We start from the raw sequence: 26,074 nt of genomic DNA, 5'->3' as shown, positions 1-26,074 counted from the left end.
TCTATGAAGAAGACAAAACATGGACCCAGATTTCCCTCGCCCGGACGCGGGTCACTGGGGCCCCCCTCTGGAGCCAGGCCCGGAGGTGGGGCACGATGGCGAGCGCCTGGTGGCCGGGCCTGTTCCCATGGGGCCCGGCCGGGCACAGCCCGAAGAGGCAACGTGGGTCACCCCTCCAATGGGCTGACCACCCATAGCAGGGGCCATAGAGGTCGGGTGCAATGTGAGCTGGACGGCAGCCGAAGGCAGGGCACTTGGCGGTCCGATCCTCGGCTACAGAAGCTAGCTCTTGGGACGTGGAACGTCACCTCACTGGGGGAAAGAGCCTGAGCTAGTGCGCGAAGTGGAGAAGTTCCAGCTGGATATAGTCGGACTCACCTCGACGCACAGCAAGGGCTCTGGAACCACTTCTCTCGAGAGGGACTGGACCCTCTTCCACTCTGGCGTTGCCGACAGTGAGAGGCGACGGGCTGGGGAGGCAATTCTGGTTGCCCCCCGGCTTAAAGCCTGCACGTTGGAGTTCAACCCAGTGGACGAAAGGGTAGCCTCCCACCGCCTTCGGGTGGGGGGACGGGTCCTGACTGTTGTTTGTGCTTACGCACCAAACAGCAGTTCAGAGTACCCACCCTTTTTGGGTACACTCGAGGGAGTACTGGAAAGTGCTCCCCCGGGTGATTCCCTTGTCCTACTGGGAGACTTCAACGCTCACGTTGGCAGCGACAGTGAAACCTGGAGAGGCGTGATTGGGAAGAATGGCCGCCCGAGTGGTGTTTTGTTATTGGACTTTTGTGCTCGTCACAGTTTGTCGATAACAAACACCATGTTCAAACATAAGGGTGTCCATATGTGCACTTGGCACCAGGACACCCTAGGCCGCAGTTCCATGATCGACTTTGTAGTTGTGTCATCGGATTTGCGGCCTCATGTTTTGGACACTCGGGTGAAGAGAGGGGCGGAGCTTTCTACCGATCACCACCTGGTGGTGAGTTGGCTGCGATGGTGGGGGAGGATGCCGGACCGACCTGGCAGGCCCAAACGCATTGTGAGGGTCTGCTGGGAACGTCTGGCAGAGTCTCCTGTCAGAGAAAGTTTCAATTCCCACCTCCGGAAGAACTTCGAACATGTCACGAGGGAGGTGCTGGACATTGAGTCCGAGTGGACCATGTTCCGCACCTCTATTGTCGAGGTGGCTGATCGGAGCTGTGGCCGCAAGGTAATTGGTGCCTGTCGGGGCGGCAATCCTAAAACCCCTTGGTAGACACCAGCGGTGAGGGATGCCGTCAAGCTTAAGAAGGAATCCTATTGGGTCCTTTTGGCTCATGGGACTCCGGAGGCAGTGGACAGGTACCGACAGGCCAAGCGGTGTGCGGCTTCAGCGGTCGCTGAGGCAAAAACTCGGACATGGGAGGAGTTCGGGGAAGCCATGGAAAATGTCTTCCGGACGGCTTCGAAGCGATTCTGGACCACCGTCCGCCGCCTCAGGAAGGGGAAGCAGTGCACTATCAACACTGTGTATGGTGCGGATGGTGTTCTGCTGACCTCAACTGCGGATGTTGTGGATAGGTGGAAGGAATACTTCGAAGACCTCCTCAATCCCACCAACACGTCTTCCTATGAGGAAGCAGTGCCTGGGGAATCTGTGGTGGACTCTCCTATTTCTGGGGATGAGGTCGCTGAGGTAGTTAAAAAGCTCCTCGGTGGCAAGGCCCCGGGGGTGGACGAGACCCGCCCGGAGTTCCTTAAGGCTCTGGATGCTGTGGGGCTGTCTTGGTTGACAAGACTCTGCAGCATCGCGTGGAAATCGGGGGCGGTACCTCTGGATTGGCAGACCGGGGTGCTGGTTCCTCTCTTTAAGAAGGGGGACCGGAGGGTGTGTTCCAACTATCGTGGGATCACACTCCTCAGCCTTCCCGGTAAGGTTTATTCAGGTGTACTGGAGAGGAGGCTACGCCAGATAGTCGAACCTCGGATTCGGGGGGGGCGGTGTGGTTTTCGTCCTGGTCGTGGAACTGTGGACCAGCTCTGTACTCTCGGCGGGGTTCTTGGGGGTTCATGGGAGTTTGCCTAGCCAGTCTACATGTGCTTTGTGGACTTGGAGAAGGCATTCGACCGTGTCCCTCGGGAAGTCCTGTAGGGAGTGCTCAGAGAGTATGGGGTACTGGACTGTCTTATTGTGGCGGTCCGCTCCCTGTACGATCAGTGCCAGAGCTTGGTCCGCATTGCCGGCAGTAAGTCGAACACATTTCCAGTGAGGGTTGGATTCCGCCAAGGCTGTCCTTTGTCACCGATTCTGTTCATAACTTTTATGGACAGAATTTCTAGGCGCAGTCAAGGCGTTGAGGGGTTCCGGTTTGGTGGCCGCAAGATTAGGTTTCTGCTTTTTGCAGATGATGTGGTCCTGATGGCTTCATCTGACCGGGATTTTCAGCTCTCACTGGATCGGTTTGCAGCCGAGTGTGAAGCGACCGGAATGAGAATCAGCACCTCCAAGTCCGAGTCCATGGTTTTCGCCCGGAAAAGGGTTGAGTGCCATCTCCGGGTTTGGGAGGAGACCCTGCCCCAAGTGGAGGAGTTCAAGTACCTAGGAGTCTTGTTCACGAGTGAGGGAAGAGTGGATCGTGAGATCGACAGGCGGATCGGTGCTGCGTCTTCAGTAATGCGGACGTTGTACCGATCCGTTGTGGTGAAGAAGGAGCTGAGCCGGAAGGCAAAGCTCTCAATTTACCGGTCGATCTACGTTCCCATCCTCACCTATGGTCATGAGCTTTGGGTCATGACCGAAAGGATAAGATCACGGGTACAAGCGGCCAAAATGAGTTTCCTCCGCCGGGTGGCGGGACTCTCCCTTAGAGATAGGGTGAGAAGCTCTGCCATCCGGGAGGAACTCAAAGTAAAGCCGCTCCTCCTCCACATCGAGAGGAGCCAGATGAGGTGGTCGGGCATCTGGTCAGGATGCCACCCGAACGCCTCCCTAGGGAGGTGTCTAGGGCACATCCAACCGGTAGGAGGCCACGGGGAAGACCCAGGACACGTTGGGAAGACTATGTCTCCTGGCTGGCCTGGAAACGCCTCGGGATCCCCCGGGAAGAGCTAGACGAAGTGGCTGGGGAAAGGGAAGTCTGGGTTTCCCTGCTTAGGCTGTTGCCCCCGCGACCCGACCTCGGATAAGCGGAAGAAGATGGATGGATGGACGTTATAAAAAACATTGTAAATTCAACACAGAGATTCTGGCAACTAAGCTGCTTTTTCTGGAAAAAAAAAAAAACTCCAAAAAACAGTGGTACTGTTTTTCCATTTACTGTAAAATGTTGTAAAAATAAAAAACACATAATTTTTACAGTAAAATTTTGTAAATGTAAAATTTTTACTGTAAAATCACCAGTCTTCCTAAAACAATTTATATAATTGATATTGAAATTCAAAAGCGAATTCATACATTATTCGCTGTTACAAGCGGCCCTCTGATGGCAGCCATAACTGCGATGTGGCCCTCAATGAAAACAAGTTTGACATCCTTGCTTTAGGACAAGTTTGCATATTTTCCGAACTATAAATCATGGCGGTATATAATTCGCGGTTACTAAATTTTAGAAGAAAAAAAATTGTGTTTTCATATATTAGCCGCACCAGACTATAATCTGCAGATATATACCAGTATGTTGTTAAATGAAAGATATTTACATAGATTTAGTAAATATTTATTAACATACTAAACGGTACCTGTAACACGGCAGTAAAAAGGCTGACCAAACAAACAGAAAATTATCAGGATTCTTCTTCCTTGCACTTTAACACTTTGAGTTGATCATTTAAGTGCAGTGTTTGATTTCTTGCTTGATTCATTCCATAGTTTAGCCATTAGCGAAGAAAAATGCACAGATTCGCAGCACATTTGTAAAAACCGCAGGGTTTAAAGCTTGGGGGAAAAAGGAACGTCATAAATGTACACAGAATATGTAAGAAAGGGGTCTCCTTAATTTCTCCAAAGGTTTGGGTGGTCCCTGGCTTGTAAAATGTTAAAGACCTCTGTCTTAAAGGGAGCTTCCACTGCACTGAACACTTGCATTTTACAACAATGCATTTTTTTTTACTGAAATGTGTAACTTTGGCAAATAAAATACCGGATCCTTACGTTGCTGGAAATGTGGCCCCCAAAACAATTTAGTTGAATAGCTCTGGTTTACAGTGATAGCCATTAGTTCAGGGATTTAACCTGTGTGTTTACAAGACAGTCATCGGCCTGTGTTGGCTCTGTTCCCTATCCTTTGACTTTTGAGCTCCGTTTGTGTTCCGCATTTAAATTTCCCTGCCGTGTGTGTGACAGGTGTGCCCAGTGAAGGGCTCCATGGAGACGATGGGAGGGGAGGAGCTGGCCATGCGTGTCCAGCTGGCTGAGCTACAGCGCCGCTACAAAGAGAAACAGAGAGAACTGGCCAAGCTACAGAGGAAACACGACCACCAGTGAGCACGCACGCACACACACACACACACACACACACACACACACACACACACACACACACACACACACACACACACACACACACACACACACACACACACACACACACACACACACACACACACACACACACGCCTTAAACTGAGCTGTGCATTTCAACATCCACTCAACACAGATTGAGCTGCAGCCACGATGACTCTCCACCCACTGTCCTGCTCTCCCACTTTAATCTTCCATCTATTCCCCTTCCTCTCTGCAGGAGAGAGGAGACGTCTCGAAGCCCAGCCCGCAGGGGGCCGGGACGCCCCCGCAAGCGAAAGTCCACCCCCGGCGCGGCGGCTCCAGACTGCTCCAAAAGACTCAGGTGAGGTCCCGAGAACAATCAGTCTGATTGGCAGGCTCGGGTTTATTCGGCCTGATTTGTGTTTGTGTTTTTAGTGAAAGGCTTGCTTGATTTTTCAAGAAGTTTTTTTTCTTCTTCAGATGAATTGATTTAAATGCTCCTATAGTTGGTGATTTGCTTGATTGGGCGCTGAAAGGAGCTGCCTGCACACGCGCACACACACACACGAAACTGATTTTCAAAAAGAGAAGGTGATAATGGCACTTTCATTAATCATCATTAATCACTTTTAATCATATCTATCACTTGCATTGATTATGTACTGCTGCTGTTTAAACCTTCGCATACATTACTAAAGCCGGGCAAAGTTCTGATGTACAGTTATTAGAATGATAAACGACTCCACAGCAGCCGCGCCCACTGCAGCACGCACACAACCACACATTACTTGGCATGCACTCTGTTTTCATGCTAACACACATTTTTGCACACACACTGCAAACGCACCCTCAGTATTTGACGGCACTTAACGATGAATGTGTTTTCTCATGTTGCTCCACCTCTGTGAGCATGTGCACCCCTCGCCTTGATAAAATGATTAGACAAACTCAAGGTTTGTCACGGTTGCCATTATTAGAAACGCTAATGGAAATGCCAATGAAAGACTTTACACACGCACACACACACACAAAATGAAGCAGACTTTTTTTAATTTCTAAAGCTGGCTGCTACATGCCTGAACAGCATTTCCTTTTTTTTTTATTAACAATTGATTTTTTTACGCTTTCCTCTTGTCGAGAGTGTTTAGAATTAAATGATGGAGCAAAAAAAGAATGTATAACGGTTGTGTGCGCACATTTTAATGGGTGCCACTCAATGACCTGGAGGAAAAAGTAGCACATATGAGGGTAACATTTCAGCAAACGATTGTAGTATTTTACAATGACTTAAAATAATTACGGGGTTCTATAATAATATGAGGGTTTTGTGTTTGTAACTTTGTCTATGGTCGTCTCCATAAAGCACTATTATCTGTACTCTATCCACTTTTTACATATACACTGCAACTCTTCTTGTCCATGGTAACAACAGTAATAATAAATGTAATAATATATCGCAAACAACAACGTAACAATTAGGAGTGGGACAAGAGGACACGGATGTTAGCAACACTAGTATAGCATGTGAGCTAACATTACATCTATATTTTAAAAGCAACATCATGCTAGCGTAGCATGCTCACTGAAAACAATTTGACTGACTTTATATTAAGATGTGTAGCAGAGCCTGCTTTTCTACAAAATATTGTGCATATATATATATACATATATATGTGTACATATGTGTGTGTGGGGCGGTCTCAACTAGTTAGGGGTAAGGGGTGGTTTCATGTCAACAAGGAGGAGTTTTTTTCCTTCATTCAACTTTAAAAGAGGGAGCGATATTCACAAAACAGTCTTGCTTTCTTCCAAACTTTCTCCAAACAAACCGCTTGAAATTTGAGACTTAAGTGACGTATATTGGTATTCTCCACCATTTTTATTCAATTGTAGTCCAAAGTTGTAGTTAATAAATTCCTTATTTTTCGCTATCCAATTCAATCAACTTTATGTAGCACATTTAAACAACAACATGTTTCCAAAGTGCTGCACAACAATATTACAAACAATATACAAATAATATCCTGAGCTCCACCAATGACTGAATAAAAACCAAAAATAATCCTCTTGTTGTAGGGCAGACTTGCTCACACATGCACATGCACAGTAAAATCCACCGCTGTTGCCATTTTTAATACAAAGTACCGTATAGTTCGAACTTGCATCCGTCAGGAGAATCCCAATGTGCTTGTGTGGGGACAGGAAGTCATGCAGAATCACAAACTAAATTATCCGGTTTACTTTCAAAATAAAATACATGAACATGAAGTCAATTTGTCAGAGGCTTTCAAACGTAATTTCACCTTATAGACCAAAATGCTGATTCTGGAGGTCCGAAATGAAAGAATCATATACAGCTATGTGCAGATATGGGGTCATATCTGCACAACTTACGGGCGGCGGGGATGGCCGGGGCCGTTCCGTGGCGTTTACGGCTCGCTGCATCAAGGGTAAGGAAACAGATGCAATGACAGATAGAAGCATCCAGACCCCTAAAGATATCCCGTGTCTGCGTTGAAGTTGATGTTTTTTTTTGTAGCCAAACAGAAAAACATCATTTGTCTTTTCTGCAGCATTAAAATTTGTCACACTTGATGCTAAGAGGCCGAGCCTTCTCTCTGTGGGAATATAGAATTCCCATGCCTCAGACACCAGATGCTAGCTGTGTGTGTGTGTGTGTGTGTGTGTGTGTGTGTGTGTGTGTGTGTGTGTGTGTGTGTGTGTGTGTGTGTGTGTGTGTGTGTGTGTGTGTGTGTGTGTGTGTGTGTGTGTGTGTGTGTGTGTGTGTGTGTGTGTGTGTGTGCGTGCGTGTGTGTGTGTGTGTCAGTCAGAGTGCATGAAGGAAGGACATGGTGAGAGGTGGTGGAGGAGAGGAGGCGTGGTGGTGTAGTGTTCAATAGATGTTAGTGTTTATTGATCCAACTCCAGAGCTCCGGTCAACGGACAGACTCCCTGGAGACTGCTTTATCTCTCTCTCTCTCTCCACCAAGCATCCTCTTGCTCTCTTCCACCGCCTCATCTCACACTATCATCACCTTTCAATGTGGTGATTTAGTGGAATATTTTTTTACATCTGCCTGGAAGCAGACAATGGAAATGAGAAAAATTATGATTGGTTTTCATTGAGCTGTTTTTTTGGCTTGTTTTCCAGGACTGGCCTTAATTCACAGGAGGAGAAAAGCAGGAAGAAGCATGACTTCGGCAGCCTCAGTGCCGTGCAGGTCAGTCCCACAGACGCAGGCGGCGACCTTCGTAACTAACTAACCTGAGCGATTTAAGGCAACGTCACGACAACTTGAAATCTTTTCCAAAACGGCGTTGCTGTGTGATAAAAACAAGTTGAAGTAAAACGGCTTGAACATGATAATAAGCTGCTGCCATACTTCTCCCACAGTTAAAATCAAGCTGTAAGCACAGAGGTCGGCCCAGTGCCCTGAGCTCCAGGCTAGCGAGGCGGGTAACGCAGCTGAAGCAGAAGGCTGCAGCCCAGCATGCTGCTGCTCCATCGGCGGGCGTTCTGCACTGCAGAGGGGCCACCGAAGGAGAAGAAGCCCCAAAGAGTCAATGTGGACATGAAGGGACAGGTGAGCACTGCTGTGTGTCTTCATTTACATTACAACAACCATTTACTGCCACACAAGCTGTATACTGACTATTCTTTTCAGTTATAGCCAAGTTCAATTTTTTATAGTATAGTCCTTTTAAGGACCCATAGCATCCAAATTACAGAAATTTCAAATACTATATTTTTTGCTCCTGAAAATTAATTTGGCAGTCGTTTCCTATAACATCAATTACTGTTTGAGAAATTGGTAGATAACTAAATGAACTCCATATGCCGCACCCTCTTGGTGTGATGCAATCTACCGAACTGGAGCCCGTACACATTAAGGGATAAAGGCATATAAAACTATCATTTTAATTACTTAATTGCATGTTTTTGTTCCCTGGTCCATGATTACTTTAAAATTAATAAACATTATGAGCAAAAAAATAAATATAAAATAATCACCATTTATGGGCTTCCCTGCTTTTCCATAGACACTATAGCCTGTTTCCTCATGCTCTTTTAGCATTTCCTCAAGCATCTTGAGGAAAGCATTAGTAGGAGAGGACTCAAATAGAATACTTACTCGACCTTAATTTTGTCTCTTTTTTGAGTCTTCTCGTCTTTTTCCGTTTTTCATTGGCTTGAGTTTTTTACATTTTTTTTCCACCCATACTCTGATCAAAACCCATCTTCTTTGAAGTCAGAATCATTAAAATGATCGCCACAAATTACACTCCTCTCGTTTGGTCCATCCTATTTTCCTCATATTCCCATAATTTGGAAATCTATGCAGGCAGACCCTTATTTACAACTTGCAACAATGCATCCGGCAGACATATTTGATCATTCCTTCAAAATTCTGCAAGAAAATGACATCACTCAGAATGAAGATTCAACCAAAACACATTCTATGCAATATATTATTGCCTTCGGTCTTGTGTAGGTGACGTCATCAGGCAGGTCCAGTCCACATTATGGAATTAAAAGTGGGCGTTCCAAAATGTGCTGAAAATCGTAATCACTACTGCGTCTAATTATAATTTGTGGACAACTATGAAATAAGTGCCAATGTTGGCATTAAAGGGGCCATTAACCTAACCTGACTCTCACCCAACCCTTGTAGTTTGCTGAGCTCAACACAAGGGTCTGGGCTTGAAGGCATTGCAAACTCCTTCCAGATAGCAAAAAATAATCAACCAATCAGGTTTACAGGGCGGAATTTCATTGATGTGACGTAGCGCCGAAGGGACTGTTGGATTCAACAACAATGGGGGCACGGAGCGAGAAGTTGTGTACTGACATTGATTCTGCTATTGCAATTGTTTTGCGACATCGATCGAATATTAATTATTTAAAGATGAACAGAGAACGGTTTTGAAGGCATTTATTGGTGGCAAAGATGTTTTGGCTCTTGTTCCGACCGGGTTTGGATTTCCCAGCGTCGCTCTCATCAGCGTCACAGGTTGATTTCGATGTGAATGGTTGAAGTAGCACGTCATTCAAGACAACGGTCAAGTGGTTTATCCAATCACATACAATGATTGTTTTACAAGGCCCCGCCTTCTGAAATACATCTCCTATTGAGAACTCCCTGATTAATGTGTGGAGCTCAGCGAACTACAAGGATCTGGCGAAAGTCAGGTTACCATTAACCTATAGTGCTGTATAAACTGTACACTGCTGTACTCTAAAGTATACCCAAGTTTACTGGCTATTGTTTTTTTCCTTTAAGAAGCCAAACTGTGTTTACTGAAGAAGAAAACTTGCCTGCTGCTTCTTATCCATCAGATTCGCAACAGGAATGGGAAACCAGTCAGGCCGTGAAGAGAAAGCGAGGTCGCAAGCCAAAGGTGATTGGCGCCGACGCAAACCGAGCGCCTCACAATCTGGCCTCTGAGAAACAGGAAGTTGGGGCGGAGAGGAGCGACAGCCAAAGTTCCGAGCACGGTGAGTTAAAAAAAAAAGTCTAAGTCCCAATGACAGTCACACACACACACACTAGGTGTGGTGAAATGATCCTATGCCTTCGACCCACCCCCATGTTCACTCACTGGGATGTGAGGGATCAGTGAGCAGCAGCGGTGGCCAAGCTCTGGAATCATTCAATTCCAACCAAACAGGGAGGCAATGTGTCCCATTTTTATAGTCTTTGGTAGGACTCGGCCGGGGTTTGAACTCACGACCTTCCAGTCTAACTACAAGGCCACTGAGCAGGTCTTGCTGAGATGCTATCAATAAATGATCGTTTCCAGTGGGCCCTCATGGATAAAACGGGGCGAATATGGAAGTATCTCTATCCCTTCTTTGGATGACAGCTGCGAAAGCTTCTACCAGACACGGTGAAATTTTGTCACAAATGTGTGTGTTGTGTGTGGATCTGTTAGTGAGATGTCTCCCATCATTAGTGGCTTCTTCTCACTTCCCAGCTCATCTGTCAAAGCATTAAAACCGTTAACGACTTGCCGCAGGCATGCGACGCCACGCCCTCTACCACACCCCCACCGCGATGACCCCCGCCAAACCTCCCCCTGCTCACCCGCTCCTCATGGTAACACGAGCTCACCCTGGCCCTGTTCAGAATGTCACACCCATGTCCGCGGCGCTCTCAGCAGATTCCCTCCTCAGAGCCACTAAACGGGGAGGACGCCTCGGCTTCTCTTCTGCATTCTTCAGGCAAGAAAAAGCGAGTGACCTGGCGGGCTTTAATGACGCCCAGATGTAGTGCGTGACCGTGTTCGACTGAGGCAAAGTGTTGACGAGCGAGCCGTGTAAGTGACAAGAGTGTCGGAGATGTGTCGAGATCCGACGTGACCCGGGCAGTCGGTGACACACAGCTGCCAATAACTATCACGTGTGAACATGTGTGTCTGAATTGGCTGCCATGGCGGCACATATCCTGGGATCTGTGTCGCTCCCTTTAGTGTGCCTAATGTAGTGGCCGCTCATTAATATGCAAGTTTTCCAACGTGCAGTCGAAAACGCCGAAGGAATACTGAAAGTGGGCTGTCAATACGTTCTGTCAAGCAGCTCCCCGGCCATACTTAATGGTGTTTGCATTCAGATCATTGGAAGCTTATGTGACTGAGCGTATTGATGTTGCGCTGCCACAGATTTTGAGGAAGAGTGGAGCTGCAACAGTGACGAAGGCGCCGGTGACATCAGGATTAGATCACCCTCCAAAGACGCTTCATCAAACCCCACTGGCTCCTTTTCGTCTGGGCTACACACAGAGCAGAAAACAAGGACCAGGAAACCAGGACCTCCAGGTGAGATCTGAACACATTTATAATTAACGCTCGTATTTAACACAAAATTAAGGCCGGCCCATGGAATGAACAACACTCTATGCGGTTGTTTAGGTCCACAAGCACTAAGGAGGTCCACATGATCATTGCCTGGGCCTTTGTTAAGATTTACAATTTTTTAAAGACAACATCATAAAATATCTTGCCCAAGGACACAGCGGCAGTGACCACGATAATAACAAGGTTGTTTGAATAAAATGGGGAATGATGTGAAAACCGGAATGAGATGAAAAAAGAAAGGGAAAAATATGATAAAAAGTTACATTCAGGTTTCCCTTTTGCATCTCAAAACGCATAATTGTGGTGAGTTCACGAAAGCTTGATGAAAGTTTGAAACAGAGGCATCCCTAATTTTTTAAGAAAGGGGGGCCATATGCACTAATAATGATAATAATCATTATTTAATAATTAGAGCTGTCATAATGAACAAGTTAGCTCATGTGATTAATCATAAAAATATAGCATTAATCAAGAACACACTAAGATTAATTATGGAATTTATTTTGACCATACAAGCTCTTTTTCCTCAACATCATGCGTCACTACAAACCTGAGTAAGGAGATTCCAACTAGTGTGCTCGCTGGCAAATTTCACTTCAAAATACACCCTGAAAGAACTTTAGATAAAACTGTTACCAAAGTTTTGCGCAAATAAATGACATGCATTCAGGTAAAATGTTCCGGGATGAAATTTTGTCAATAAAATAAGCAAATTTTAATCATGCAAGCGCGTAATCTCCTGTTACTAATCATGATTACCGGTAATCCAAATGAATTAAAAGAAATTAATACATTAATCGAATGTGATTAATGTATTTTTTTTAAATGAATAAAATTTGACAGCCGTAATAATAATGTATTACTAATATTATACACTAAAAATAATCCTACATGAATAAGCTAATATCTGCCTTATTAATAAGTAAAAGTGTTTAGTTCATGTAAACACTGTGTGTGTGTGTCAGGGGTCATCCATTTTTTATCCCAGCTGCACTCGTGCAGAAGGCGGTGTACACCCTGGACAAGTTGCCATTTCATCGCAGGGCCAACACAGACAACATTCACACACTAGGGCCAATTTGTTTAGTTGCCAATCAACCCATCCCCAGGTTCATGTCTCTGGAGGTGGGAGGAAGCCGGAGTACTCGGAAGGGAACCCACACAGTCACGGGGAGATCTTGCAAAACTCCACATCGTTCCTGAGTCCAAAAATAATAATGATGAATAATAAATAATAAAAACCAACGTGGGCCCACGTAATCTATTTGGGGCAGCATTGTACAGAGTTATGTTAAATTTTCACTTTTGTATATTATGGCACATAACTGCGATGCGTTCAAGGAAACTTGATTAACGTTCAAAACAGAGGCAGCACTCGATTTTTAAAGCAGGGTAGGCTAAAACCTCTTTGGATGCCCTAATAATAATATAATGATGTATTATTATGATTAGTAGTGTCCACTAAATATACTACACCTATCAGCTTATCTCCACCTTACACCATGAAGTGCAGTTTTTAGTGCATGTTGATATGCTGAGTGTGTGTACAGTATGTAAGGCGGTGATGATAGGTTTAGGGTGGGGTGTGGGCCCCTCAGGAGTCCAATAATTATAATGACTTAAGTGGGGCCACTAAAAAAAATCATCTTTAGGGCCACACAAGGCCTAGGCCCCTGCACAAGATAATTCTATCTTATGAATTTAGAGCTTTATAACCTTTTTTACTTTCAGGCCCAGGGAGCGGTCCGAACACTCACAGGAAGCAGCGCACAGCCAAAAGCGAACATCTATGTCACCAGGGTACGCGGAGGTCCTCTCTTCCCAGCTGGGCGGCCTCCTCAGTGGGCTCCAGCTTTGGGGATGGCCGGGGGTACCGTGGAGCTCCGATGGACGACAATAGGAACTGCAAGGAGACAACAAGGAGGGGCTCAACCGTGCACAGACATCTGGGAAAGGTGAGACTCGTATTAGCTGTTCTCCAAATAAGCCTTCATATTTGCTCAAAAGACATTTGATTAGATACAGCCCCATGCATACCTTCTACGGTTTTCATTTTTGTCGCTTCCTTTCGTTGCTGATTGTCCAAGACAGTGATTCTCAAACTGTGGTACGTCTACCACTAGTGATGCACCAAAGAATCACTTGATTAATGTACAGTGTTTTATTTTCCTATTCACTCACAATGTGGCTGTTCAAACTGTGTTACAGTGCCCAAAAGTATTAAATACAGAAATATCTGCCTTATTTTTAATGAACACTTGCGCTTACTATGCTACTGTATTTTAATGTTGGTCATTATGGTGTTACTTGGAGAGCTAAGTTTAATCTGCGGTACTTTGGTGAAAAATGTTTGAGAACCACTGGTCTTAGGTGAATCACATGCTTCTACAGCCACAAATGTGCTTCCTGCAATCTAAAACAATAATATTTTCCTTTATAAAAAAATAATAGTTGGTTCTGTCAGCGTTATTCATTTGCTTCATTGTTGTGGTTTGTCAACTGCGACGCTTCATTCCGACATGTTCTAAGTTTTAGTCTGGACCCCCTTAAAATAAGTGGGCTTCCACAATATGAAGGATCATAGCACAGTACATGAAAAGAAGAAAATGAAGAATGAGCAAATATTCTAACTGTAGTTATATCCCATTTACAGGACAGGCCAGAGTTTTAGCCAGTGCAGCAGCTGGGGAAGGGAGACAGATGACTTTTCACTGTAAGGGCAGAGAATAAGAAAAGCAAGGGCGACTGATCACTCCCGAAGAGCTACACCCTGGCAGGAAAACATGTTAGATCTACTAATAACTCCTTTAGTCCTGTTTGTCCTTGAGTCACCAGGACGGCATGTCCACAAAAAAAAAAGCTTGAGTGTAAAGGTAATCTTTGGCCATGATGTGTGAAACATACCTTTGTATGCACATGTTAGCATCACTAATTATTCAGTTTTTCTGATGACCAAATTTCTGACAGTAAAATATGTGCGCACACACACACACGCACGCACGCACACACGCTCTTGTGGTGTACCCTGCAGAAATGCAAGCAGAAACCCGTCGGACAAGCTGACTTTTCATCATCACTCATCAGCCATCTTTAGATAGAGACTAGCCTAAACCTGTCCGGGGATGAGTAGTATCTTGAGGTGTGTGTTTGTGAAGGTGAGAACAATAAATTAGACTTTTAGGTGTCCAACACTGCTGATGAGATCAAAGACAAGAAAACAATAATGATACTGCTCATAATTGATTGCCACTGCCATAAAAGTTCAATGTGTCACACTTGAGGTATTTTGCCTGACATGAGAGGGTCAAAATATTAACTTTCTGTGAGGCCTGCACAATATTGGAAAAAACCTCATTGCGATTTTTCTCTCCAAAATTGGGATCGCGGTTTGATTTGCGATTATTATATTTTATACATAAAAATGCATAAAATTGCGAAAGTTAGAGAAGAAAGACGTGTTACTTTTAGACTGTCAATCAACACATTCATGTCCGAAGGTGTCACACATTAGAACCATATGCAATAATTTACTTTAAAAAATATATATGGCTTTGTGCTAACCGACTCAGAGCTTTTGTCTACGTCATGCTCTTTAACTAAATAAATAAATGTTAAAAAACTAAACAGTGCTTATATACAATGTAATCATAATCCATCCTTCCATCCATTTTCTACCGTTTATTCCTCTTTGGGGTTGCGGGGGGCGCTGGTGCTTATCTCAGCTACAATCGGGCGGAAGGCGGGTACACCCTAGACAAGTCTCCACCTCATCGCAGGGCCAACACAGATAGACTGACTGTAATCATAATATATAATATTAATCCAAGTAACCATTCAATATTGTATGAACTAGAATTGTTTACCATTGTATTGTAATTGGAAGGTAAATACCTTTGTTAGCCTAATTAAGTACACAACCAAAAAATAAAATGGAGTAATTTCTATAAGGAAAATTTAATCCAAACAGATATTACACATCTTTAAGTGCATTTTTTCTTTGAAGTTGATGAAATGAGGTCAAACGGTGTCTTTTTGTTTATTGCTATCATGTGATCATTTTCACTCGCCCATTTAAAGCTGTAATATTCCCGCACTGGGACATTTGTCTTTTTAATCTTATGTTTTTCCTTCAAATTTGTGTTACTTTGCAGTACTGAAATCCCCAATGAGACAGATTTTAAATGGCTGAAAGGATAGATAGATAGATAGATAGATGGATAGATAGATAGATAGATAGACAGACAGAGAGACAGATAGATAGATAGATAGACAGATAGATGGATAGACAGATGGATAGTACTTTATTGATTCCTGAATTCTTGATTCCTTCAGGAGAGTTCCCTCAGGAAAATTTTAATTCCAGCAGCAGTGTACAAAATTGAGATCACATTCAAAAAGTAAATAATGGGGGTATAAATGGACATAAAATAGAAGGGAGAGGTAACTGTTCAGTTAATTCCACTGTTAAATAAACGCGCGCTGGTGCTGATGAGAGCGATGCACAAAGCAAGACGTCTTTCTTCCTGTTTGAAGCGAAAGACGAAAAAGTGCGAGGCTCAACAATTCTGACTAGCGAACATAGCTGTTACTCAAATGCAGGTCAACTGTGGAGGAAAAAAAAACCTCAGCCTCATGCTGTTATTTACCGCACTAATTAAAACCTTGATGTCGATTCAATTTCGATTAATCGTGCATCACGGCATATCATAGCCACCCCCTATGCACATATATAGCCACTAAAGATTATTGAAATAATCTGATTGGATGCGTTTTAAGTGCTTTGATGCGACTACGACATCATTCCCACAGCCTTTGATCAAAAGTTAATAGCTGCCCAAAATGAAAGAAGCATTTGCACTTTGATGTGATTGCGTGTGATGTGGTCCCGTTAAAGGTTGGCGGAAAATAATAAAACATTTAAATGCTCAATTAGCAGTACAGTTGTACCTCGCTATGTCGGACTTCAAATATTGCGACCTCACTATATTGCTGATTTTTTTTTAAATTTTGAAAGCAAAAACTATTTTATAAGTACTTTCAACCCTAAAAATGACAAACTGAACATGTCTTCCAGTAGTATTTGCCTCTATAGGAGCCCAAACCAATCAGACTGCTTTGTTCAGTATCATGGCCACTGATTGGCTCAGCCTGAGGCAGCATTATTTATTGGATTAAAGGAGTGTAAAGGTGACTAAAAGGTGTTGTTTCATGTCTTAGCTGGCTTTCATAATGTTGAAAAATTTCAAAGATAGTAAATGTTTTTCAATGCTCTACCTGTGAAACTATTTGGTTTATGATTAATTCGCGGAAATTCTCTTATCCGTAACCAATTAACACCAATAAAAACGGGACGATTGTAATGTATTTAAACAGTGTCATTATCTTATGTTGAGACGTAACTGTTCAAACAACTTAGTGTACCTTATAAATTGTCCTCTTGTGCTGACGTCACATCCCGTTTCCTGCTCTAGGCCAAAGGTCACGCAGTTAGTCGACTCCTGCAGAGCTTCACCGCGGACGACGGCTTTCACTTGGACGAGGAGAGCAGCTTCTCTGAGGGTGAAGGGGATGAGGAAGAAGAAGAGGAGGAGGAGGGCGAGGATAGCAACACGTCTACGGTCTACCTTCCTCCTAACATGCCTTGCAAAATACCAGGTAGGCCCTGCAGTGACACTAATAATTTACACCAATTATGCGTACAACCGCACACTCTAACTCTCATATACGCACAAACCCATCAGCCTTGCCCAACTGCGTGCTGAGTAAAGAGATGCTGGTGGATGGCCTGAAGATTCTGATCTCCAAGGAGGACGAGCTGCTGTATGCCGCCTGCGTCCAAACGCTGGACCTGCCTGACATGTATGCTGCACGTACACACACCCTTCCTACGTATCGAGATGGTCATACATCACCGTTCTCCCTTTTTTTGTGTCCCTCTAGATTTAGTGTTGTCATCGATGGAGAGCGTGGGAATCGGCCCAGGATCTACTCACTGGAGCAAATCCTGCAGGAAGCTGTGAGTTTGTCTCGTGGCTTCGTAAAAACAGCTTTTAAAGGAGGTTGGAGAGGTCACATGAACTGTATTTATTTTTGGTTCAGGTTCTGGACGTGCGGCCACAGACTGAGGCCATCCTAACTGCAGGGACGCGGGTTTGTGCTTACTGGAGTGAGCGCTCACGTTGTCTTTACCCTGGTAATGTCCACAGAGGTGAGTGTAACAACATAAACACACACACACATGTAAAAATTCTAAATACTCATGTTCATCTGCTGAAGGAGGTCCAGGCGAGGAGAAGGAGGGAAGTGTGATGGTGGAGTTTGATGACGGAGACAGAGGAAGAATCACACTAGCAAACGTACGACTTTTGCCACCTGGATACCAGATCTGCTGTGAGTAGAACTGATGGAAAGAAAGTTAAAAGGAGTCATATGTAAGAATCTGGCCAGAAATGGTACTGCAATCACGGTCAAAATGTTGTAGTCCTCTTTCCCTCTCCCTGCCTGAGGTTGCCAGATACGTAGCCGAATCCAGCTAGATTGACAGGGATACTCCAAGGAACTTCAGACCTCCACTGCATCTTACTAGGGGCTGAGGAGATGGACCATAATAGTTGTATAGACATGCGTTTTGTCAATGTCACAACAAACGGCAATCATGTGGTTATTGTCAGTACTATTAGAAAACAAAGACTACAACAAACTAAAACCAACGCTAGTAATAATTATACTGGTGAAAATAAATAGAGCATGCTTAGCAGCTTAATGTACGTCCATAACTAAAGAGGAGACATTTTACCAACTATGCCTATAGGCTACTATTTGAAACGTTTCAGATTGCCATATAACTTGGTACATGTAGTTCACAATATGCAAACATGAATGTGGAAAATTTTTTAACATGAGATTTGGCTGTCTCCATACATATCACATTGTCATGACAGCCGTGCTAATGTTGGAAGCCAATTCTTTGGCGTATCAGCATTTTGAGAATGAAATAGGCACTAACACTACCCATTTCCACATGGGTTTTATTTGTCTAAAATATATTTTGCCCTGTCAGTTCGATTACACATCGACATACAGGCTAACGGGCATGTATTTCCCCCGTTAGCGTATATGTTGATGTGTGATTGACCGGGCTTGCATGCTAAGCATTCGTTGCACAAACATACTAGCTTTGTTAGACAAGATCGTAGAGTGTGTTGGACAATATAGTTTACATACAAAATGTCCATTTCCATCAATTAGAAGTAATAAGAAAACATAAATGCCTTACTTACCTATTAAGGAGGAAATGAGCAAGTTTGGCGTCAGATGAAAAAATCTTCTGCGCCTCATCTCCATCTTTCAAAAGCATCCCTGATACAAATCCTCGATTTGTTCCTGGCTTTGTCATGAATAAATTGAGAATCGTAAAGACACCTTTTAGATTTACCAAGGACATGTTTAGTAACTTTACCGGCGGCAGTAGCTTGACGAAGATGGTTGTACGTAACTGGCAACCTGGATGTAACACACTCACTGACTTTCTAATTAGTCAAACGGTAGAGGGCGGGGCATCGAAATGAAGACAATAACCGGATTTCGGGGTTGTAAATCTAATTGTGAAATGAGCATATCCCAGCTGAACTACTGTTAACAGTTATAGAGGTATTCCAAAAGAACATGATTTATTAATGCCTTTTGACATATCAGGGCTATTTAATGATGACTTCACATGAAATTCCTACATATGGCTCCTTTATAAATACATCAACAGGAAAACATACATATGAATATATATGTAAATATACTGTATTTAAGCTAAGAAGAGCTGCATTGCCTGAGAATGGAATGCCCACAAAAGAGCAGAGGCGTCCAAAGGGAGGCCCGGGGGTCATTTGGGTTTTTTATTAACCCATGACAGTCAAAATAAAAAATAAACACAACATTATACAAAAAAAATAAGAGCAAGTACAACTGGCCCAATTCACCCCCCAGCAAATAGAACCTGAAAACCAAAATGGCCGGCAACTTGTGGTCTTTGATCATGTCTGTACGTCCAGTTATGATGTCATGTAATTTCTGCAAATTTCTTGCCAAATATGGTATGTTTTCTTCTTTTTCCCTCCAAAAATTTAGTTGGTATCATATGAACCCTGTTTCCATATGAGTTGGGAAATTGTGTTAGATGTAAATATAAACGGAATACGATGATTTGCAAATCCTTTTCAACTGATATTTAGTTGAATATGCTACAAAGACAACATATTTGATGTTCAAACAGATAAACATTGTTTTTTGTGCAAATAATCATTAACTTTAGAGTTTGATGCCTGCAACACATGACAAAGAAGTTGGGAAATGTGGCAATAAATATCGATAGAGTTGAGGAATGCTCATCAAACACTTATTTGGAACATCCCACAGGTGTGCAGGCTAATTGGGAACAGATGGGTGCCATGATTGGGTATAAAAAAAGCTTCCCAAAAAATGCTCAGTCTTTCACAAGAATGGATGGGGCAAGGTACACCCCTTTGTCCACAACTGCGTGAGCAAATAGTCAAACAGTTTAAGAACAACGTTTGTCAAAGCGCAATTGCAAGAAATTTAGGGATTTCAACATCTACGGTCCATAATATCATGAAAGTTTCAGAGAATCTGGAGAAATCACTCCACGTAAGCGGCATGGCCAGAAACCAACATTAAATGACCGTTACCTTCGATCCCTCAGACAGGACTGTATCAAAGACCGACATCAATCTCTAAAGGATATCACCACATGGGCTCAAGAACACTTCAGAAAACCACTGACACTAAATACAGTTCGTCGCTACATCTGTAAGTGCAAGTTAAAGCTCTACTATGCAAAGCGAAAGCCATTTATCGACAACATCCAGAAACGCGGCCAGCTTCTCTGGGCCCGAGATCATCTAAGATGGACTGATGCAAAGTGGAAAAGTGTTCTGTGGTCTTGACGAGTCCACATTTTAAATTGTTTTTGGAAATATTCGACATCGTGTCATCCGGACCAAAGGGGAAGCGAAACATCCAGACTGTTATAGACGCAAAGTTCTAAAGCCAGCATCTGTGATGGTATGGGGGTGCGTTAGTGCCCAAGGCATGGGTAACTTACACATCTGTGAAGGCACCATTAATGCTGAAAGGTACATAAAGGTTTTGGAACAGCATATGCTGCCATCTAAGTGCCGTCTTTTTCATGGACGCCCCTGCTTATTTCAGCAAGACAATGCCAAGCCACATTCAGCACGTGTTACAACAGCGTGGCTTCGTAAAAAAAGAGTGCGGGTACTTTCCTGGCCCGCCTGCAGTACGGACCTGTCTCCCATTGAAAAAGTGTGGCACATTATGAAGCGTAAAATACGACAGCGGAGACTGTTAAACGACTGAAGCTCTACATAAAACAAGAATGGGAAATAATTCCACTGTAAAAGCTTCCACAATTAGTTTCCTCAGTTCCCAAATGTTTATTGAGTGTTGTTAAAAGAAAAGGTGATGTAACACAGTGGTGAACATGCCCTTTCCCAACTACTTTGGCACGTGTTGCAGTCATGAAATTGTAAGTTAATTATTAGTTGCAAAAAAATATTAAGCTCATGAGTTTGAACATCAAATATCTTGTCTTTGTAGTGCATTCAATTGAATATGGGTTGAAAAGGATTTGCAAATCATTGTATTCTGTTTATATTTACATCTAACACAATTTCCCAACTCATATGGAAACAGCGTTTGTAAAATGAGTATAGAATAACAATAAAAATCAATAAAAAATTTCAAGGGGCTTAGATTAGGCAAGATAAGTTTATTTTACAGCACAATTTGTACGTTTCATATTAAAAATAAAATCATAAAAATAATGACCAAAATATAGAATTTGCTTTGTTAGCTATAATAAAAAGTGTACTGGTTTTAGTATTTCATGTACAAAATGGCGCCCGGATGTGGCAAGAAATTTGGACAGCCATGTTGCAGAGGGACTTTTAAATGAGCTGTAATACTTCATCTTTGGTTCTGAACATGTTTACCTGTGGGGGGAAAAAAAGCTTAATCAGCATACATTTCTTGTTAGGTGCGGAATCATCACCGGCACTTCTGATCTCACCGGGCCGCCGATGTAGAAGCAGCTCTACACAGGAGAAAAAGGACACGGCCAATGAGGAACAAGAAGGGAAACTTAAAGAGAAGAGGCCAGGTGAGGGATCAAAGTCTTGCGTCAGATAGAAAAAGCTGTGTCATGCATTCCAAGCAAGACGCAAGATATGTTAGCATTAAAACAAAGTAAAATCTCTTATTCTTTTAAACTTGTTTTTCCTCGAGATGCGGCACTGTATCCTCCAGAAAATGAGTAAACATTGAGATGGTCGTGTAACCTTTGAGAATGCAGTCTCTCAATTGGGACACAACTGCTGCTCTTATATTATATTTTTATAGCAGTCTTTTAATAATTATTAGATAGCCAAAATGGAGTCTAATCTCAATGTGTTTTAGTAGAAATATGAACAAAAAAAGTAGTCAAACCATGTGATTAATCACAAAAAAATATTGCATTGATCATAAACAGTGGAACCTCGATTGGTTCTTGAACAAGGTTCGTAAACCAAAACATTTGTATAGTAGAGTTCCCGTAAGAAATAATGTAAATATAAAATATAAATAATTGTTCCAAGGTCTTGACATGCATGCTTTGAAGAAACAATAATAAGTGTGTGTGTGTATATATATATATATATATATATACATATATATATTTATACACACACACATATCCATCCATCCATTTACTACGGCTTGTCCCTTTTGGCGTCACGGGGTGCTGGAGCCTATCTCAGCTGCATTTGTGCGTACCACCTCATCACAGGGCCAACACAGATAGACAGACAACATTTGCACCATATGTATATCCATCCATCCATTTCCTACCGCTTATTCCCTTTGGGGTCCCGGGGGGCGCTGGTGCCTATCTCAGCTACAATCGGGCTGATATATATATGTATATATATATATATATATATATATATATATATATATATATATATATATATATATATATATATATAACATAACATAACAAGGGGGTACTGGCTCATCATTCTCTTTTTATCCAAACACAACAACATTAACAGCAAGCTTAATTGTCAACACGCGCACACAAAATTCTTGTTGGTGCGCTCCAAAACATTAACAACCATGTTGCTAAAAACAGCATAAAAAAAAAAGTTTTTACCTTGTGTCTTTGAATATTATTGGCATGGTTTGAACACTGTGGGACCCCACTAGCGTTGGCACAAACTATCAGTGTGAGACGATCCTTCACTGGCTTGTGTACTGGTAGTGCTTTCTCCTTCGCCGTTTTTTTCCCAAAAAATCAGGTCTCATCACAATTAAAGACTTGCTGCGGTACAAAACCTCCTTTGCTGATAAAATCCTCAAAGTGAAGAGGCCGCAAGCCTGAGGCTAACTAGCTAAAACGCTAGCGGAATGCGGTTGTATAGCAACCCGATGCTATACATCGAGACTTTGAGTTTGGACACATTTAAATTGTTTCTGATCACACAAAGGAATCTCTAAGACCAAGGTACGACTATTTTGGAGATATACAAATTAACAGTGCCGCTCGCTGTTGAAGATAACAATGCTAATGCCCCGCCTCTTTAAAATTGTATGTACAGGATGCAAACCTGGTGTGACACAAGGGGCCTTGCTTCTTCAAAATGGCATCGCCCGTGTGTACAGGAAGTGATGTCATCAAAACGGTAGCGCCTTATGGCTTCCAGCGACATGCAAAATGAATGAATGAATGAGTTCATAGGCCGAGATGTGGTTCGCACACAGAGGCATGTTTGGTGCGATGTATGTGAACTGAAAAAGTCGCAAAGAGAGGTGTTTGTAAATCAAGGTTGTACTTTACATCCGCAGATTACTCACACAACTTAATTTGACCTTTAAAAGGCGGCGAGTGTTGTTATTTGGTGGGTGATCGGGTCAATGCATATTTTTCAGTGGAAAAGATGAGTGAGGAGACTGACTGGTGTGATTTCTGGTCAGTTTTGCTTCAAAATACACTCAGACTGGTTTGTTAAACCCAGTTTTTAGCAAATAAATGTAGTGCATCCGAGGAATGTTCTTGCATTACATTTGTGAACAAATGTTGTTTGAAGTTCATTCAAATGATGCAATTGATTGAAAATGATGCAATTGATTGATTGATTGAAAGTTTTATTAGTGGATTGTACAATACATATTCCATACAATTGACTGCTAAAAGGTAACACCCAAATAAGTTTTTCAACTAGTTTACGATCCTGTTTACAACATATGACGGATGTCTTGCTTAACTTGTTCAATTCCCTGCCAGATTCTAATGAGAACCGGCTACAAGAACACCTTTCTTAAATAGTTCCTCTATATTGAATATCAAATATCAAACACTCCCACAGTCAGAAAGCACACACAAACAGGGTTTCAGGTCACATCTTTGACTTACGTGACACGTCTGAATCACTGAGAATGCAGCTGCTGTATATGAACAAAATTCCGTTTCCACATGTAAGCACATTAATCATGATTTGATGAAGCGTCGTCAGTGTTTTAGTGTAGCTGAGAAACATACAGTATGCGTGTCACTCATCACAAGAACGCTTTAGTTAGAGACAGGTGCTGGATTTGTCCAAACCTACCTGGCTTGCTGAAGATAATGGTATTAAATTTCTGCGTAGATTTTACTTCTACTATTAATCTCAGTCTGTTCCCCAAAACTGTCACTTCTTATTGATTCTAACTCTTCTCTGCTGTCTCTTTTCTCAGTTGGCAGGCCCAAGAAAATCCACTCAGTGCCTAAGACTGCCAGCACAGCAGCAACATCAGAGTCCGACTCTCGAATTAAAGACAACACTTCCTTGGTGAGCTGGTCTGCACCCAGGAAGAGACCCCCAGTTGACTTCTTCCTCTTCAACGGGACTTCTCGTAAAACCCAGAAGAGATCCCGAGAGCGAAACGTCGGGTTGTTTCATTGCCCCGCCTCCCACCCTCTCACGCCCTTAACCCCCCACAAAGGCATCTTTGGCTCCCCTTTTGCGGTCGACTCGTTTAGCAGCATCGCTAATGGCTACTCCGCCTTTGGAAGTGGAGGAACCACCACACCCGGGCGCCTGGTGAACGCCGTATCAACCGTGACGCCTCGGGACTCTTCTTCATGCTCCCTGGCTGTCACCGTGGCGACTGGGAGCAAGAAGCCGGCTAGCGAGCGAGACAGAAAGCAGTTCTTGGTCAAGCTTGACCATGAAGGTGTGATGTCGCCGAAAACAAAGAATAGCAAAGCCCTGCTTCGGCTTGGGAATGGAGGAAGAGGAGGGAGGAGCTTTTCACCGGCGGGCGCTCCGCTACGATACATCCACCCGTCCATGTTGGTGAAGGATACAAAGAAAGGAGGAGGGGATGGGGATCTGCAGAAAGACCAATTGTCAGGCAGCCATGGAGGCCAAGCTGGAGATTACAGTTTGGACTACGCCAGCGACTGTCCAAGTTCTTACTCGGAGCTGGATGAGGAAAACGAGGACGGCGGTCGAGATGCAAGGACGCCAAGAAGAGGCCCAGCGGTTTCATCTCATCGAAACGGACGCTTTCTCTCCCGCCTCTCAGTCTGCTTCTCCTCCTCTTCTTCATCCTCTTCTTCTTCCGGCTCCATGTCGTCCTCGTCCGTTTGCTCCTCCGACAACGACTCCTCCTATTCTTCCGACGAAGAGTCCTCGTCGGTCCTCCTGCGCCGCGCTCTGCTTCAGCAGGACAAGCACAAAAACAGGCAGAACTTGACCCCTGACCTGCTGAGCCTGGAGTCCACTAACACCAACCCGACCACCACAACGCCAGCTCACCCTTATGTGGCCGGGATGACCCACCCTGCGTCCAAAGGGAGGGCGGACAGGTCTGAGGACAGGACCGAGTACTTTTCCAAAGGAGGTGTGGCGGCCAAGACTCAACTGAAGAGGAAGGAAGGAGTCGATCACCATCCAGCAAACCAGCAGCTTAAACCTTCTTCCAAAGACCCAACTGCAGCTAAAAGGCAGAGGATGTCATCACCTGAGCCTCAAACCAACATGGCTCCGCTGCGGCCGGGGCGCCAGCTGTGGAAATGGTTTGGCAACCCAACACAGGTAAGAACCTACCTAAGGAATCCTAAAGATGTAAGCATACCTAAACATCAAATACATCAATAGTCCTGCTTGTCTGTGTTGTAGAGGAGAGGTCTGAAGGGGAAAGCCCGCAAGCTCTTCTACAAGGCTCTCGTGCGAGGCAAGGAGACGGTGCGGGTCGGCGACTGCGCCGTCTTCCTGTCGCCCGGCCGGCCTCAGTTGCCTTACGTGGGCAGAGTGGAGAGTCTGTGGGAGTCATGGAGCTCCAGCATGGTGGTCAGAGTCAAGTGGTTTTACCACCCAGAGGAGACACGCCTGGGAAAGCGACACTGCGACGGCAAGGTAAAGATCAGCGAGTGGCTCTGACTTATTAAAGGTTTGCGTGTGTTAAAACGTGCAAATTTAACAGCATACGCAAAAATGATCTACTACACTTGTGCTCACAGGATTGTGGCTCTTAATTGATCAATAGAGAGCGCAATCCATTTAGCGTGTCTGTCTTCCCTCTAGATGCAGAATTGATGATGATTCTCTGAACGCCCACAAAACGTACAACATTTAGCACTCGCAATGTGATTTATCAAGACTGATCACTGTTCTGTGGCTGCTATTACGTGTCTATATT

At 43.7% G+C, this 26,074-nt stretch overlaps 2 protein-coding genes across 9 annotated transcripts in view; one reads left to right on the top strand and one right to left on the bottom strand.

Annotated features, from left to right (window-relative positions):
• bahcc1b (BAH domain and coiled-coil containing 1b) overlaps positions 1-26,074 on the top strand; it is a 143,797-nt gene that overhangs the window by 109,930 nt on the left and 7,793 nt on the right. For 3 of the 4 annotated variants that reach the window (XM_061909108.1, XM_061909106.1, XM_061909105.1), the window contains exons 13-27: positions 4,325-4,461; positions 4,722-4,826; positions 7,617-7,686; positions 7,860-8,049; positions 9,804-9,962; positions 11,126-11,281; positions 13,052-13,275; positions 16,792-16,975; positions 17,062-17,179; positions 17,261-17,336; positions 17,420-17,528; positions 17,597-17,710; positions 21,390-21,512; positions 24,125-25,470; positions 25,555-25,791. In XM_061909108.1, the coding sequence (XP_061765092.1) occupies positions 4,325-4,461; positions 4,722-4,826; positions 7,617-7,686; positions 7,860-8,049; positions 9,804-9,962; positions 11,126-11,281; positions 13,052-13,275; positions 16,792-16,975; positions 17,062-17,179; positions 17,261-17,336; positions 17,420-17,528; positions 17,597-17,710; positions 21,390-21,512; positions 24,125-25,470; positions 25,555-25,791 (3,348 nt within the window). The remainder of the gene's footprint in view (positions 1-4,324; positions 4,462-4,721; positions 4,827-7,616; positions 7,687-7,859; positions 8,050-9,803; positions 9,963-11,125; positions 11,282-13,051; positions 13,276-16,791; positions 16,976-17,061; positions 17,180-17,260; positions 17,337-17,419; positions 17,529-17,596; positions 17,711-21,389; positions 21,513-24,124; positions 25,471-25,554; positions 25,792-26,074) is intronic. The other variant, XM_061909109.1, reaches the window with a different exon arrangement.
• Positions 21,067-26,074, bottom strand: part of LOC133558047 (uncharacterized) — a 45,682-nt gene continuing 40,674 nt past the window's right edge. For 4 of the 5 annotated variants that reach the window (XR_009807889.1, XR_009807890.1, XR_009807888.1 and 1 more), the window contains 2 exons: positions 21,423-21,446; positions 21,067-21,345 (listed from right to left, as the gene is read on the bottom strand). Coding sequence is in view for 2 of the 5 variants with exons in the window: in XM_061909111.1 (XP_061765095.1) it covers positions 21,301-21,345; positions 21,423-21,446 (69 nt within the window). In the remaining 3 variants the exon portion in view is untranslated. The remainder of the gene's footprint in view (positions 21,346-21,422; positions 21,447-26,074) is intronic. The other variant, XM_061909112.1, reaches the window with a different exon arrangement.

Source organism: Nerophis ophidion, linkage group LG08, assembly GCF_033978795.1.
Source record: "Nerophis ophidion isolate RoL-2023_Sa linkage group LG08, RoL_Noph_v1.0, whole genome shotgun sequence".
Lineage (NCBI taxonomy): Eukaryota > Metazoa > Chordata > Actinopteri > Syngnathiformes > Syngnathidae > Nerophis > Nerophis ophidion.
The sequence above is the reverse complement of the archived record's forward strand: the minus strand, read 5'-3'. Positions and strand labels throughout refer to the sequence as shown.